We start from the raw sequence: 16,459 nt of genomic DNA on the forward strand, positions 1-16,459 counted from the left end.
TCTGAAGTGTATTGCTGTCAATTTACATAGAATCTATTGAAAAATACTTCAACTCACTCTACAATTCAAAGAATATTACACATATATCTCAATTCAGAGGGTGTATGCTTAGACTTTACAACCTACAGTATATCAAGCAGTCAGTTGAATATGATTCATCTGCTCAAGAAGATTAGCCATTTTCTCAATGCACTCTGTAGGCACAGCCAACGATCTGCATAACGATTTATTGACACTAAACATTTGCAACTGGAAATTATAAAGCAATAATATCCAAATAGTCAAGTAAGAGCAATATTATGTATTGATAAGATAAATCTTGTCTAAATTTGAGCACAACAAAAACCAAGGTTCACATGGGCAATGGCTACCAGATATGTACATATGTAGATGTAATTTATAAACATTATACAACTATGTTGACCTTCCCACAACCACAAGGCCTCTCTTTCACACTTTCGCAATTCAGCATCCACTGCCTGCAGGTTCAATAGAGCTCAGCAGCCCGTTGCCTCTCAGCTGCATACAATGGTCTTCAGCATCAGCCTGAGCACATATTATAACCACTGACATGCCATTGATGTGTGCTTCTTGCATGATGTTTACAGCGTTGTCGACTGTCATTCCGGGTATAACCTTCATCAGTACTTGCACAACATATTCCCTTTTGTTGAAGTTGTCATTGTGCAGTAGTACACGATATGGAGGAGCTATTTTCCTTGTTTTCCTAAAACAAAACAGATTTATGGGATTTAAATCTTGTCAACAGAGATATTTTCAAGTCTCGCAAGTTCAATTCAGCAGATAGGACAAGAACCTATGGATGAGTCTCATATACGATAACACAAAGTATATTCAGTATAGAAAATTGGTTTCGATAAGGACAAGAACATTATAAACAGATTTTACTTGACCTATAAATTATTACCATTATTATTAAATAAAAAAACTATAATATTAGCTTCATATTAGAGCGATCGATTGACTTCAAGAATATGCTCTTACCCAAATTCAGCAGTTTGGACCAGAACCTACTGATGAGTCTCATATATGATAACAAGTATATTCAGCATAGAAAAATGGTTTAGACAAGGACAAGAACATTATAAAACGGATTTTACTTGACCTTTAGAATATTTTTTAACACTATAATATTAGCTTCTTAATAGAGCAATCGATCTACTTCAAGATTATGCCCCTACCCAAATACACAGAAATCCTATTTGCTAACTTTCTCCTCCCCTGCCACAAAATAGCAAGGCCTGTCTTTTAGACCCTGAATTAGGTATTTTTTTTGAACTCCCTATTTTTTTTCATCTTACAAACCGTTGAAACACAGACGAGAAATTAAAAAAAAAAAAAAAGTTAATAACAACATTATTCGGAATGTTACAGTTTTTCAAAAGAGCAGTACTTATTAAACTATATCTAACAAATACCTTGAAGAGGGAAGGACAACAAAAAATTATCAATGAACAACCTTTTGCAGTCTCTCTCTCAAAAGGTCAAATCGCACGAAACCATCATAACCTTATTTTCTTTACATCCTAACAGACTGTTCAACACATATAAATAACCAATCGATGATGAACCTGAAAGGCAATAGTATAAACCAGCTAAGGGCTATAGTCTCCAAGAGTAAGGAAAGAGTAGACTAGATGCATCAAGTCACTTATTGCTCCTTAAAAGTGGAGCCCAATCATAGAAGACAGAATAAGCTCTAGTTATTTCCATAACATAAAACATAGTACTTCAGACTCAAAGTGACTGTCCACTTTCCTATACAGTATGTCCCATTAACTTGTTTGAATATAATTTGTGATGTAATAACAATTATTCATCCTCCACTATTCTCAATATACTATATCAGTATTAATGTCCATCAAATGACCCAAAAGATACACTTCTTAAGAGGGACGAAAAGTTTACAAGGTTCATCACTTTGCAATGCCATTTTGCAATTTACATGCAGCCAAAATCCCAAAATTCATTTCTCTAGATTTGCATCTTTCTGTCGTGTGATAACAAGATGTTGGTGATAGGCTTCAAAATAACTCCATGTGAGCTCACCTAAACATAGGCCATATATATATTTCCCTCCCAACAAAAAATGCACAAATACAAATAGTAGATAAACTCCATTTTTGTGTTAGAAGCATTTCTAATGTTATCAAAGATAAAAGGAAGGCATTATTAGTATTAGCACCTCAGATCAAACTCAGATTCACGTCCAGGGGTAGTTTTCTCAATTACAGGTCTGTCTAATACTCCTCCCTTAGAAGATCCAGTAGCTGACACAGCCATAAGGAATCCGCGGTGGTGGCACAATCCTTTACAAAAATAATGTTTATCCCCTGGGCATAAATCCAGAAAGATCATTCCAGTAATAACATAACACATTCTTTTAATAAATCACAGTCAACTGCTCCAATGAGTGAAGATAAACCAAACAATCAAACATCCAACAAAAACATCAAGCAATGAGGACTTAAAGGGTAAAAGGGCATCCAAAGTTTGCATCACTAAAGCAACCAAGCAAAAACTATCATAATCCTTACATCTAAAACCAATGTTCAAAGAGATTAGAAAACACAGTCACATACACAAGCATTCCTGCAAGCCGATTCTGTAGCAACTAAAACACGACAGATTACCGATCTGCATAAATTTAATATAAGAAAAACTAGAAAGAAAATGCTACCGCAAAAGTTATTAATTTGTTTTAAGTCACAAGGAAAAATAAGGCGTCCAAAGAGCTTGTCAAACAGAAATTCGAGAGTAGCCTGTTCATTGGAAGGTGACTTGGGCCTTAGCCTCTTTCATTCACACTGAGTCCAGACTTTCACAGACAACTAGAAATTTCCAATCATTAGAAAAGAATCAATCAATCAATCAATCAATCAATCAAAGCCTTAATCCCAAAAGTGGGGTCGGCTAACATGAACCAAATTTGATTATTCCGTGTAGTCATCAACATAAATCTTTCTCCTCCATCCCTTACGATCCAAGACTTCATCCTCACGTAAATCCATGCACTTCATATCCTTCCTCACTCCTTCCAACCAAGTCATCTTTGGTCTCCCTCTTCCTCGTTTAATCCCTCCATGGTCCCACTCTTCCACTCTTCGCACCGGTGCACCCTCGGGTCTCCGTCTTACATGTCCAAACCAACGCAGACGATTTTCCCTTAATTTATCTACAATGCCCGCCACACCTACTTTCTTGCGAATAACCTCATTTCTGATTCTATCTCTTAAAGTGTTTCCACACATCCACCTTAACATGCGCATTTCCGTAACCTCCATCTTTTTAATATGCTCTTTCTTAGAAGCCCAACATTCTGTACCATAGAGCAACACTGGTCTTATGGCAGTCCTGTAGAATTTTCCCTTCAACTTTAAGGGAATGCTGCGGTCGCATAACACTCCCGTGGCCGCTCTCCATTTAAGCCACCCTGACTTAATCCTGTGGGTCACGTCTTGATCAATGTCACCATTCTTCTGGATGATCGACCCTAGGTACTTAAAACATTCACTCATGGTCAAATCCTTTCCATCCAAACTCACCACTTCATTGCTTGTCCCCCTCTGAGTGCCAAAACGACATACCAAATATTCAGTCTTACTCCGACTTAGCTTAAACCCTCTAGATTCCAACCTTTGCCTCCATTGCTCCAACTTGACATTAACCCCATCCTTAGTCTCATCCACCAAAACGATATCATCTGCGAACAGCATACACCATGGAACCTCATCTTGAATTGGTCTAGTTAATTCATCTAGAACCGTTGCAAAAAGAAAAGGGCTTAATGCAGACCCTTGATGCAATCCGATTGTAATAGGGAAATCTTTTGTCAACCCTCCGCATGTCCTCACATTTGTTGACACATCCCGATACATATCCTTAACTAGGTCTACATACCTTCGTGGGATACCTTTCTTCAACATTGCCCACCAAAGTATCTCTCTTGGCACCTTGTCATATGCCTTCTCTAAATCAATAAAGACCATATGAAGATCTTTCTTCTTTACCCTATAAAACTCCATCATTTGTCTTATCAAATGGATTGCCTCCATAGTAGATCTCCCAGGCATAAAACCAAATTGGTTATCTGAAATGCTTGTGCATGCCCTCAACCTTTGTTCAATCACCCTTTCCCACAACTTCATAGTATGGCTCATAAGCTTAATTCCTCGATAGTTAGAACAATCTTGAGCGTCTCCTTTGTTTTTATAAACCGGGACCAAGGTGCTCTTCCTCCAATCTTGTGGGATCCTTGTAGCCGTCCATATCTTGTTGAAAAGGTTTGTTAACCAATCAATACCAATCTTACCCAAACACCTCCACACCTCTATCGGTACCCCATCAGGGCCAACCGCCTTCTTAGGTTTCATCTTCCTCAGTGCAATCTCCACCTCTACTCTCCTAATCCTTCGCACATACTCCATGTTGATTTCTTCATCACTCATAGAGGTATCTCCTATCACAACTCCATTACTTCCATTAAATAATTCATCGAAGTACCCCTTCCACCTGTCCTTGATGCCCTCCTCTTGCACTAGGACCATTTGGTTCTTATCTTTGACACACTTCACCATGCCAATATCCTTCCTTGCCTCTTGTCTTCTCTTTGCCATCTTATAAATGATCCTTTCTCCCTCCTTGGAATCAAGCTTTTCATAAACCTCCTGATATGCCTTTTCTTTTGCTTGGCGAACAGCTGCCTTTGCCTTGCTCTTAGCCTCCTTATACGCTGCAAAGGTTTCATCACTCCTACATTTTCCTAAGGCTTGATAGCATTCCCTTTTTTGCTTAATTACTGCTTTCACCTCTTCATTCCACCACGAAGTATCTCTCTGTACCGAAGTTCTTCCCCTTACTTCCCCTAAGACCTCTTTGGCCACTCTTAGGAAACAGTTCTTCATTCGTAACCAAGTCATGTCCGGATCCACCTCTCCATCCCAATCCGCTTCTTCAATTACCTTTTCTGTAAAAACCTTAGCTTTTGCATCCCTTAGGGTCCACCATCTTATCCTTGGTTCTTCTTGTCTAACTTTTTTCTTCGCCTTCTCTTTCAGACGAATAGTCATTACCAATAGCCGGTGTTGGGTGACCACACTCTCCCCTGGGATAACCTTACAGTTTATGCAACTTTGTCTATCTATGCTCCTTGTGAGCAGGAAGTCTATTTGAGTTGCATTTGCTCCATTCCGAAAAGTTATCAAGTGTGAATCCCTCTCATGAGTGATATGCCATGCTTAATGGTCGAAGCACCGATTGGCAATTTGAAATATATTCACTTCATCATTGTTATTCACTTATTCTGTGATGAAATAAGAGATTTTATACATTTATAATTCCCTACACGAGTTTAGAGTTATTTTTTTTTATACACCTAAGCTACATTCAAGAGCAATAAACATTTCTAAAGACGACCTAAAACAGAAGTTGAGAATTATTTTTATAAAAAATACATGTTATGTCTTAACTTTTAGTGGAATGACAAACTGTAAAACCATCACAGAATGGCTTCAGTGTGAGCAAACGCCCAGTTTAAATCTACGTTTACAACAAGGCATTACATTTGCGGAATTCATTACCTTGAGCAAATCATTATAGAATCACCTAATTATAATGATAAAGCTCCAACCTAAAATAGATATGACTACGAAATTCAATGCAAATCAAATTATATAGAAAGCTAGGAGCAAGGTGATTCTCCAACTATATTACCACACCTAAATCCCAAAAAACATTTTAATAAACACGAAAATTCCAATTAAAAACTCTAAAGAATTACAGAAAAAGTGTTAACAAGTTTACAAACTAAAGTAAGAGAAAAGCGAAGAAAGAGAGAATTAAAGCTCTAATATACCTCTAACTGCAGCATAAAAAGGATCCACAAAGTTAATCAACTGCATAAAGTTAATTTTGATATACACATTTAATTGTGACAAAATTACGCATCAATTAATGATAAAAATGTTTAATTAACCCTCAATGTTTACTTTAAATTTCTTAATTTAGGGCAGAGTATATCATTTTCCATCAAAAATTAAAATCCACAGCAACCAAAAAAAACGCAATACATATAACAAAACCCAGAAAATCAAAGCTCATTCAATCAAAACAATAAAGTCAAACAATAAATTCCGATAACAAAAAATTGAAGCAACAAAGTTGAATTCAATCAAATGTAATGCAAATAATAATGCAATAACAAAAGAGTCAATAAATTAGAAGCTTAATTAACAAAAAAAAAAAGGGTGTTGAAAGAGAAAATACCAGAAATAGGGTGAAGAACATGGTTGGGGGAAAGAGCTAATCTGGCAACAATCGCAGTCTCCATTAGAGAGAAGCTTTGTTGGGTGTATGGAGTTATCTCTCTCCTCTTCGCAAGTTCACAGTGTTTGTGTGTGTCAGATTTTGTGTTGAGAATTTGTGTAAATTGTGATGGCCGTGCTGTGCGCGTGTATGAGTCTGATGCCTTTGCCTTTCATTTTTCTCATTTGTCCACTACCCATTTTCTGGGTCTCATTTGATTTTTTTTTTTTTAATCAAAGTTTTATGTAAACCGGGTAATCGGGTTATACAAATAAATAAATAAATAAATATCAGCGTGTTTTCTGTACGGCTAGCCATAGTATGTGGCCACTTATTACTTATACAAGAATAAAATAACCCCTATAATATCGATCGGATAACTCTTATAAATTAATAATATCAATCGAGTAACCTCTAAAATAAGGAGCGAAGCCAGAAAATAAATTTAGGGGGCCAAGACTTATACTACATATAAAGTAAAATAGTAATGAATAATTGTATATACGCTTTTCTTATTGTAAAAGTTTTTTTTTTTATGCATTGGTATTAATTCAATTTGACTAAGGGTCTGTTCATATTTACTTAATTTCAGTTCAGTTTAGCTCCAATCAATTCAGTTCAGCTCTAATCAGTTCAGTTCAGCTCCTAATTTCCCCTCTCTCATAAAATATTCATTTCAGCTCAGTTCAGTTCAGTGCAACTCCAATCAGTTCAATTCAGTTGAGTTCAGTTCAGTTCATTAATGTGAACATGCCCTAAAACTATAAAAGAAGCTGAAATGGGTTAAAAAAAAGAAGCAATTGAGGCTTATAAGATTTGAACTTGGGTCTAGCATTGACAACTATAAGGGTATAACCAATTGAGCTAATAACTCAACATCACTAAAACTATATATAACAGAAATTAACATTTTATACTATTTATTAAATGGGATCGGTTTAAAAATAAAGGGGTTGGCGATTGGGCCACGGGAGCCAGGCCTCCACCAGCGCCCTTGACTCTGCCCTTGACTAAAACACTGTCTGAGTAATTTCCTATAACATTGACGATATAACTCCTGTAAACTAACCGAGTAAACTCTATAACACTAATGAAGTAACCCTCATTATAATAGATGTCCACACCATGTGACCAACCATGTATAAGAACACTGTATTGTACTTTATCATTTGTAATTTACTTGTCAGGTTGCAACATATTTCTACCCCGTATTTGTAAAGTCTCAATTTACCTAAACCATTTTTTCTTAAAATCTTACTCTTCCTGAATCCACACTCATACCACCTATTTAGCATTATTTATTAAAAAGGGTATAATAAAATTAAAATTCTCAACAAAGTGATCTAAGATATTATTTAAATTTTAATTTGGGCACTCATGTTGCAATATATTAGTCACAACAAATGTTTTAACTACTTGCAATGTGGTTTGAAATTTCATGTGCTAAAGAGGAGACAGTAGTGTTGTATAGGCCAATGTTATATTCATAATAGACGTGTTGAATGTCTTCACATTGATTATGTCATGAGAATTAATTACTTGGTAATTAATTTCAAACTTTAGGTAAGTAAGTTTATGATGTATGTGATGTTGAATCCATTGGTGTAGACTAAAGATACAACTTTATTAGTAACTAGTAAGGTGATATAACATACCGTACAAGTTTTAACTCATTTAACTTTGAACATATGTTCTTGATTAATTTGACACCTACATTTCAACTCTAAATTTTTCTATCTTGAAATCTATCAGCACATCATTTATCCTTATCTAGATCGAGATAATCAAGCAAAGTCATCGTCTGGGTACGAATGTACGATCTACAATGATGGATCATTTGCTTGGCTTAGCTCTTACAGTCTTACAAAGATTATGTTCTACTTAGGAGTAGAAGCTGTAAGAGGAGGAGTCCATAACGATGTTTCGAAGCCCTCCGATGGTTGATGCCAGCATGATGAGCACCCCAATGATTATACATGCCTGAAAAATAATACAAATGAAATGGTATTTTATCCAATGATATAATAGGTTTAGCATAATATAGTATGCATAATCAGCAAGAAAATGGTCAAAAGGCGTACCCAGTTGATGAACCAAGAAGCGCTAAATCTCTTTGGTTTCTTGATTACGAGCCAAATGACACAAGGAAGCTGCAACGATGTCCCTCAGCAAAGTTAAAACTCTGTTTTTTTGTCAGGGGTTTATCATGAAGAATAGGACGTAGGGAAGACATGAAGAGCTTACAAAGTACGCGGTTGGAGCAAAGCCGAATCCACCAAAGAAACCGAGGAGATCTCCAAAGAAAGGGAAAGTGACTCCGAGAAATAATGTTAACCCTGCAAGGCAATAAGGCATGTGTAGTGATCAATCATGACTATGGTCATTAGAAAAAATTTCTGTAAAAAAATTGAGGTTAGCTGTGAAGATAAAAAATTTAGTCAAATTACCAACATAGATTGTTCGAGTAATGAGTCGAAGAGTAAGTCCTGGTGGGAATTTTAGTTTGTTTATCATCAAATTCTCCAGCATATCAAAGATGGGCATTGCATATACCTGCATACATTAATCTCATCTTAATAAAGTCAGACTTACAATCAAATGACTAATGGAGTTTTTAGCCTTATAAATAACACTGATCCTATTTTGGATATAGGCTTTACAGTATTTGAACTTAATAGCCCTTATTCACAACATACTTTTCATTATCTGAACTTAATTTAGATATAAATTGAATTCAGATGAGCTTATCTAATACTTATTTTTCGTGATTTTTGTAAGGCGTCAGGCTGTACACTGGAGCTTTACCGAGATCCTGCAGAAATCAGATACACAAAAAGTATTACCTGATAGCTGCCAATGACATGGATGACAACCATTAGATTAGCAGAGGCGATAAGCCAACCAGGCTTCTTGAGTCCTACCAACACATTGTCATCAACATCTTGACCAAATGCCCAGTAACCTATAAATGCCACAGGAAAATAGCAGAGTGCATTTACGAAGTAGGAACCTAAGGCGCCTTTCCACATCGATACCTTCGATGGTCTCTCAGGAGTGGATGGCATGGTAGCCTGGATTTCAAGCACAACTGCATGTCCAGCATAGGCAAATGAAATTTGTCCTAGTGCATTGAAGACTCTGAACATGAAGTCAACGTTGCTTGTGTTTTTGTAACCATAGTTCACATTCTCAATTTGACCTTTGGCTAAGCAACCTACCCATGCTATTGTTGAATAACTGCAAGTTTCAATTGCAAAACATATCTTCAGCAACAGAATAGTGTTATCAATTAAATTTATGTATACAAAAGAGTACAATTTATTCACGAAAATGAGGCCTTTTAAGCAGCACATCTTTTTAGCAATAGCAATCCCCATAAATCAATAATATAAAAAGCAAAGTTACAGATGTCAGCTAGGTTAGTTGGTAAAGTCTTGAAAGTGTTACTCAAAATTAATAATAAGATCTTGTCTACATCAGTAACAATATGAAGCTAAATAAGGCTAATTTGGTCATTTAAGTGCAGCGAGTTCAGAATAGCAATCCCGATAAATCAATAATATAAAGTATAGTTGTGGTTTGTGGATGTCAACTAGCTTAGTTGGTAAAGTCTTGAAAGTGGTGCTCAAAATTGATGGCCAAATCTCGTCTACAACATCAAAAACACGAAGCTAAATAAGGCTAATTTGGTCATTTGAGTGCGACAAGCTAAGTGATAGTTTACCTTACTATAGTTGGTTTTGAGTAAGTTATCTTGTTAAATTAAGCTACTCAAAGTGACAAAATTAGCTTTCACCAACTAAGAATCTTTTAGGTATCTATTCTACTTTATAAAAATTAAGGTTTCCAAAATCTATGGCAATCAACTAATCATAGTAAAGTATGTAAACCAAATTACATATTTGAATAAGACATAACAAATTAAACCAAATTAATAGTGTAGTATATCTGTATAAAATACCTGAGTGACATAACAGCAGCAGCTAAAGAAACAGCAGAAACAGAATTGAAGTTAGGGAGTTGAGAAAGGAAGAAATGGATTGACCCAAAAATGATGATCCAATAAGACTGCCTAAGCTTAACACAGTTGGTGCATGCTATTTCCATGAAATTCTTGAGGCATTTTCCTCCAGTGACCATGTACACAATATCACATCCCACTTGAACAATCAGCTGCTGAGGGAGCACCACCCAAGGGCCGAGCTTCGGCCCGAAGGCGTATTTACCGAGGTCGTAGTACCGGTCGAAGCGTGTCCCGGGAACACATTCATGCAGCTGTATCATTTGCCACATTGTATTCAGAGTGATGCACCATGATAGTATCATTACTACAGTCCCTGGTCCCCTGTAACATTATTTAGAATTGAGACCTTGTATAGCCGTAAACCAATGAAATTGGAAAAAAAAAAAAAAAGGTATTATAACTAAAATACGAATTATATACTTTGTATACCAGGTGATTTGTCCATTTTATATACGAAGTATAAGTGATTGTTTGGTTTGGACATAGAAACAGTAGTACCCAATTTTTATTTTATTTTTAGAGAAATACTTCCTCTGTTCTATTAATATTACAACAATGAACTTTTTGCACTATTCATCACTCTTGTTTGACCATATAATATAAGTTATACTTGAAGAGTTGAAGCAAAATATAGTCAAGTGGGATCTTGTTGGATTCGTCTCATAAAATCCTTTCACAATATCAACTTTTTATAATTTTTACTCTTACACAATTATAGATATTTAACATATAAAAGGTGTTTCGGGATGCGTAATTTCCTCCTTGTTGCAATATTAACAGAACGGAGGAAATACAATTTTGTTACAGTGCCACATTTTAGATCAGATTTCAATTTTGTCTTTTTTTACGTAGTACGGAGTAATAGACATAGTTATCATTTCGTAATTTTATGTCAATCAATTAAACAATCAATAACAAGTGTTACATAAGTACCTAGAAGTTATTAAAATACCTAATATGATGTTTTATAGACCAACATGTCAATTCCTAGTTCCTACCTAGCAAAATTAAATACCTAATATGATGTTTTACCTAATTTACTCTTGTAGAAAGATAAAAAAGAACAAGGGAGTTATCATCATGATTAAACATTATCAATATTGACAATATATGTATTTTGTTAGCTTTGTTTTAAGAATATACTTCATTCGTTTTGTCTTAGTGTCTGTTTTGATTTACAGAACTGAGTTGAATTAAACTGAACTGAACTGGAGCTGAGCTAAACTGAATATTTTATGAGAAAAAGAAAGTAGGAAATGAAATGAACTAACAAAATTGAATTGATTGGAGTTGAACTGAACTAATCGAACTAACTAAAGTGAACTGAAATTAATTAAGCCGAAGAGAAGAGCGAGGTCCTTAATGTTAAAACTTTATACTTTTCACATATATTCCTTTAACTAGGTTAAGTCCCGTGCCATGCACGATCATAATTAAATTTTATAGCAAATAAATAATAAATAATGGTTTAATTCAACAATAATTTATCCAAAAAAAAAAATTATTTGTAAACAAATAATTTGAATTTTAATTAGTTTATACCAATACTAAATACATAAAGGTTATTAAATTGAATTGTATAAATAAATAAATATAGTAATAGAAAATTAAAAGCTATAAAATTTTATATAAGAAAATTAAAAAATAAACTTAGATTAGTACCAATATACAAACTCATATACATTTGTCCTTAAATTGTTGACATACATTAATCGACATAATATGAAAATTAAGTTGAGTTCATTTTACTTTAGGATAATTAGTATTCAATAATCAACTTTTTAAATATGTTTTAATGAGTAGTAGGCCGGGGTTTTAAAATATTTAGAATAATTAGGTTTAATTTTCCAATATATGTTATGTAAAGTATACTATTACAAAATTATTATTTTCTTATAAACATTATGTATAATTTTAAGATTAATACAAAGTATGGTACCAAAATGATTTTTCTTTTTTAATTAAAATAAATTTTATTATCATATGATAAAAGTTGAAGGAAAAAAAAAATTGATATTGACAATATTATAATAATCTTGTAAAATAATATATTCCAATACAATCTATGTTAGTATTTTTGTAACTTAAAGTTTCCTAGTACTTCGTATATAGAATATGTGTAAAAAATTTAATTGAGTATAATTGAATTAAATATATTGTCAAAATGGAAATAACTATTATCTTAGGTTATAAAATGGATGTCATTAAAATATGGCAAAAGACTAAAAAGGAAAGAAAAAAAGGCGGGAAAATTTTTAACTAAGAAATGACAAGTGTCATTCCTAGTTTCGCCTTTAGTATAGCTTTATTGATTGATTGTCTTTTTTTTTTTTTTCTTTTTCGAAAGACCCTTTGATTGTCTTTTTTATTTAACGTTAAGGAAAAATATAATCTTATGATTCTGTAGTCAAGTAATTTTTTTAATTTTTTTTAATTTTTTTTTTGGAATACTTTCCAAACAATTGAAACAGAACTAATGTCAATTGTCAAGTAAATTAATGGACACGATTGCCCCCAAGAAATAAAGGTATGATTTAACATATTTATAACAACTACAATTTTATGGTAACTATTGAAATATCTTCCTTATTTCAATGCATGTTTTCAGCCCAAAAAAAAAAAAAAAAAAAAAAAAAAAAAAAAAAAAAAAAAAAAAAAAAAACTTTGCTTGATGAGAATTAAATAAATGTCAATTTTGTGTCTTATAGACTGCCAACAACAAATGAAAGTTATGTAACAACTGATTTCAGACAGGTACATGAAAAAAAATGTAAGGAAAATAAATCAATAAGTTGTAGTAGTAAAAATTTACCATCCTAAGTAAGCCATGGCATAAGGGAGGCTAAGAACACCGGCACCGACCATGGCGGTGACGGTGTGGAAGGTTGAGTACCACCATTTGGCTCGACGAGGAGGACCCTTATCCTGACACTCGTCAACAGAAAATACTTCCTGTACAAATATTAAGTTTTTGACGACAAATGTTAGGATTCATAAAATTTATCAGTTCAACATTTGCATGGGTTCATGAATTCAGCAGAATTATATATACATTTATATAATAAGGATTATAAAATATATGCATGTTATAACCATTTTCATACCTTAGGTTCAGGAGAAGTAGAAACCATAATTTGGACTGACCTTCAAAGAGATGAAAACACTATTGTAAAGTTGGGTTTGTTTGGTGGGAGGGTATTTATTTTGAGGTAGCTAATAAAGAGTAATCATAATTAAGAGACTACTTTGCAAAAAGAGTAGTGAAGCATAATGAGGCATAATAGCATGATGAAATAAAGAAAGGTAGAAAAGAGTTTATTGGAAAATGGTAAGCACTCAATTTGGGACAAGAAAGCTAAGCAGCCGAATACAGAATGAAGCTAATTGATGGGGGTTTTGCTTTGGGGTTGTTTTTTTAGCCCAAAATAAGGGTGTATGTGCTTAGGGTGTGGGGAGGAAGGAAAATTGACATTTGGGATCCTAAAAGTAGGGTCTCAAAATTGAACGTTTTTTGCAAATGAGAAAGACTTGACTTTTTTTTTTTAAGGTGTCTGTTATAGTTAAAACGATGCATTCAAATACACAATGCTCATAATACACATGATAATGAATAACTTATTTGGAGAATTTATTTTACGCATGAAAATTAGCGGTTTTTTGAAGTTGATTTATTTGTTATTTGTTTCTTGGAGTTGGAGCTTCAATTTTTTTTTTATGGTTCAAGCTCTTTTGCTTAACTGTAATGTTCAATGGTTATTGTAATTTTTTTTAAAACACGTAACACGTTGAACCTCGAGTAACAAAGTACACAAACCTAGCCATAAATATGTATTGGCTAGCATGTTTATTATACACACGACGCGAGTGCATCTCTGTTTTTTTCCCCTTCTCTAATATACAAAGTTACAAACTCATGTAATCTACATAGTATTTGGTATATATAAAGTATTTCAGCAATAATACTATAGTCCAGCCATGCGGACATGTGGTCATTAAATCTATCATTCTGATTTCTGCAACAAACATAATTCCATGATACATCCTTATTAAACTCCAATACTCGTGATACGTAAATACTAACAACTTATGTTGCCAAGTGTTCACAGTTAGCTTGCTATACCTTTAAGACCGGAAACTCTGTGAGAGTGTGAGGTACAAATGTTAAGAGGAAGTTAAGAATACAAAAACTTTGGGAAAAAAAAACGGGTATAAAATAAATATTAGGAAATTTTTGTAAAAAATAAACCTACTTATAGAAGCACTTTTTTGGAAAAATCTCCTTATAATTTTTTTTCAATTTTTTTTTTTTTTTAACAAAGTCATACCTTAACCAAATTTTTTCTTACAACGTCATACCTTTATGACAGAAAATAAGATTTGACCCTATTTTTCGACGTTGACTACCTTAATCCACCCACAAAATCGTTCCCCTCCCACAAAACCACCCTTTCATAACATTGACCACTCTAAACCCTCCTCTACTGCCCTTACCACTCTAAATCCTGATTTTGAGGGGTGGTGGAAAGGAGGGGGTTTCATTTCTTTGGTTGGGATGAAGAGAGGAGGCGGTTTTGTGGGTGGGGCTAATGAGGGGGTAATTTCGTGAGTGGGGCTGAGGAGGGGTTGGTTTTGTGGGTGGGATTGAGGTAGTCAACGCCGGAAAACGGGCTTAAATTTAGGTATCATGACTCCCCAAAAAAAAATTGATTAATATATGATTTTGCAAAAAAAAAAAAAAAAAAATAATAATAAAAATAATAATAATAATAATAAAATAATAATAATAAAAAATAAAAATTATAAGGAGTTTTTTTTTATTAAACAAAAAAGTGTTTTTATAAGGTGGTTTTTGACAAATTTTCCTAAATATTATAGCACGAATGTAAATTTAATTTCAAAATGATCAAAGTCATTCCAATAGCTGATTTTCTGAAAAATCTAAAACAAAAGTTACTTTATATTTTTTTTTCCCCTTTTTTACATTACAATATACTTCGTACTTACTAATGTTTTTCATTGATAGATATTAAATTGCTCTCTTTGCATAAAATAACCCTTTGTACCTAAATTAGATCAGTTTTAATGTAAAAAGCTCATCATATCAACTCCATTTTTGTTAAGCATTAAAGTATAGTCATTTGTTGTCCATTTTTAATTACGGCCATTATTGTCTTTTACTCTTTTTGAATCAATGTCTAGTTTCTTTCTTCAACTTCACCCTTTTTTTTTTTGACCAATCTCCTTGTCTGCTTGATTATTAATTTATAACTATGAACTCCCAATAGTTTCCCTCAAATTTAATTTTTGACATGAATTTTGCTTCCTCCCCAAAAGAAAAGACAAAATCTCTTCTATTTGGCTTAGTAGAAATGACAGACATACATTAATTTTTATGTGATTAGTGATTAACTAGGTTGCGTTTATTGCTAATTAACAAGTTTGGTACATTTTAAAGTTAATCAAATTAATCCAAAGGGTACCTATGTAACCTATCAACAACATTAAAATTTTAAAGATATTTCTGCTTAAAATTTAGTAGAATGTTAGGTAGGTAGGGTAAGCAATGATTACTAATAAGTGATTTAGAAGCTGATTAGTGGGTTAGTTTATGAAGTAAAAGTGGATTAGAGTTGCTAATCGTCAGTCAAAAAATCATTGGTAGTGTCCCCCACTGATTGTACAAACGCGTGTGGGTAATTATCAAGCAACGAAAATGTAAACTTACTCAAAATTAAGATTTCAACCAATGATAAGCAAAAGTAGCACCAAAACTTGATGATTGTAGAGCCCCTCAAAGTCCCATGTAGGAGTGATATATAATCATATTTAAGATTAAAATTATTACTCTTTTCGTTCCCTAAATTTTGCCCTGTAGATTAAATTATTTATTAATTTTTGTTTTAAAAAAAGTAATGAAAGAGAAAAGAGATGGGTTAATGGGGTGGTGAGTAAGACCTTGTTCTTCAGAGTTGTGCTCTGCTTTGTTAAAATCTGTTCCACTCTACTCTGCTGATTCAATCTACTGTATTGACAGCTACTTTGCTCCGCCCATAAGCTCAAAGGAACAAGACCTAAAGGTGTAGACCCATACGTCGAAAAACAAAATTACTT

General features: G+C 33.6%; 2 protein-coding genes across 2 annotated transcripts; both read right to left on the minus strand.

Moving 5' to 3' along the window:
- Positions 1–267: 267 nt before the first annotated feature.
- On the minus strand, positions 268–6,467 carry LOC145558148 (ATP-dependent Clp protease adapter protein CLPS1, chloroplastic-like). The gene is made up of 3 exons (XM_081619285.1): positions 6,286–6,467; positions 2,207–2,354; positions 268–727 (listed from the first exon to the last, which is right to left on the minus strand). Exons 1-3 carry the CDS (start codon positions 6,347–6,349, stop codon positions 466–468), a joined length of 474 nt encoding a protein of 157 aa, XP_081475411.1. The 5' UTR covers positions 6,350–6,467; the 3' UTR covers positions 268–465.
- A 1,574-nt stretch (positions 6,468–8,041) lies between these two features.
- On the minus strand, positions 8,042–13,562 carry LOC145606562 (lysine histidine transporter-like 6). The gene is made up of 8 exons (XM_081662393.1): positions 13,453–13,562; positions 13,161–13,300; positions 10,286–10,669; positions 9,168–9,561; positions 8,772–8,877; positions 8,569–8,660; positions 8,406–8,474; positions 8,042–8,304 (listed from the first exon to the last, which is right to left on the minus strand). The coding sequence occupies exons 1-8, from the start codon at positions 13,477–13,479 to the stop codon at positions 8,206–8,208; spliced, it is 1,311 nt and encodes a 436-aa protein (XP_081518519.1). The 5' UTR covers positions 13,480–13,562; the 3' UTR covers positions 8,042–8,205.
- Between the last annotated feature and the right edge of the window lie 2,897 nt (positions 13,563–16,459).

The sequence above is a fragment of the Chenopodium album genome, chromosome 1 (genome assembly GCF_948465745.1).
Source record: "Chenopodium album chromosome 1, dcCheAlbu1.1, whole genome shotgun sequence".
Taxonomy (NCBI): domain Eukaryota; kingdom Viridiplantae; phylum Streptophyta; class Magnoliopsida; order Caryophyllales; family Amaranthaceae; genus Chenopodium; species Chenopodium album.

Bases quoted from the DNA above. Each gene is read 5' to 3' on its own strand.
- LOC145558148 (XM_081619285.1), bottom strand. From the start codon at position 6,349: ATGGAGACTGCGATTGTTGCCAGATTAGCTCTTTCCCCCAACCATGTT. The intron at 2,355-6,285 runs GTATTTTCTCTT...ATTTATGCCCAG, and splicing joins TGTTCTTCACCCTATTTCTG to GGGATAAACATTATTTTTGT. The intron at 728-2,206 runs GTGCTAATACTA...GTTTTGTTTTAG, and splicing joins GAATCTGAGTTTGATCTGAG to GAAAACAAGGAAAATAGCTC.
- LOC145606562 (XM_081662393.1), bottom strand. From the start codon at position 13,479: ATGGTTTCTACTTCTCCTGAACCTAAG. The intron at 9,562-10,285 runs GTATTTTATACA...TGAAACTTGCAG, and splicing joins GCTGCTGTTATGTCACTCAG to TTATTCAACAATAGCATGGG. The intron at 8,878-9,167 runs GTAATACTTTTT...TAATGTATGCAG, and splicing joins ATGTCATTGGCAGCTATCAG to GTATATGCAATGCCCATCTT.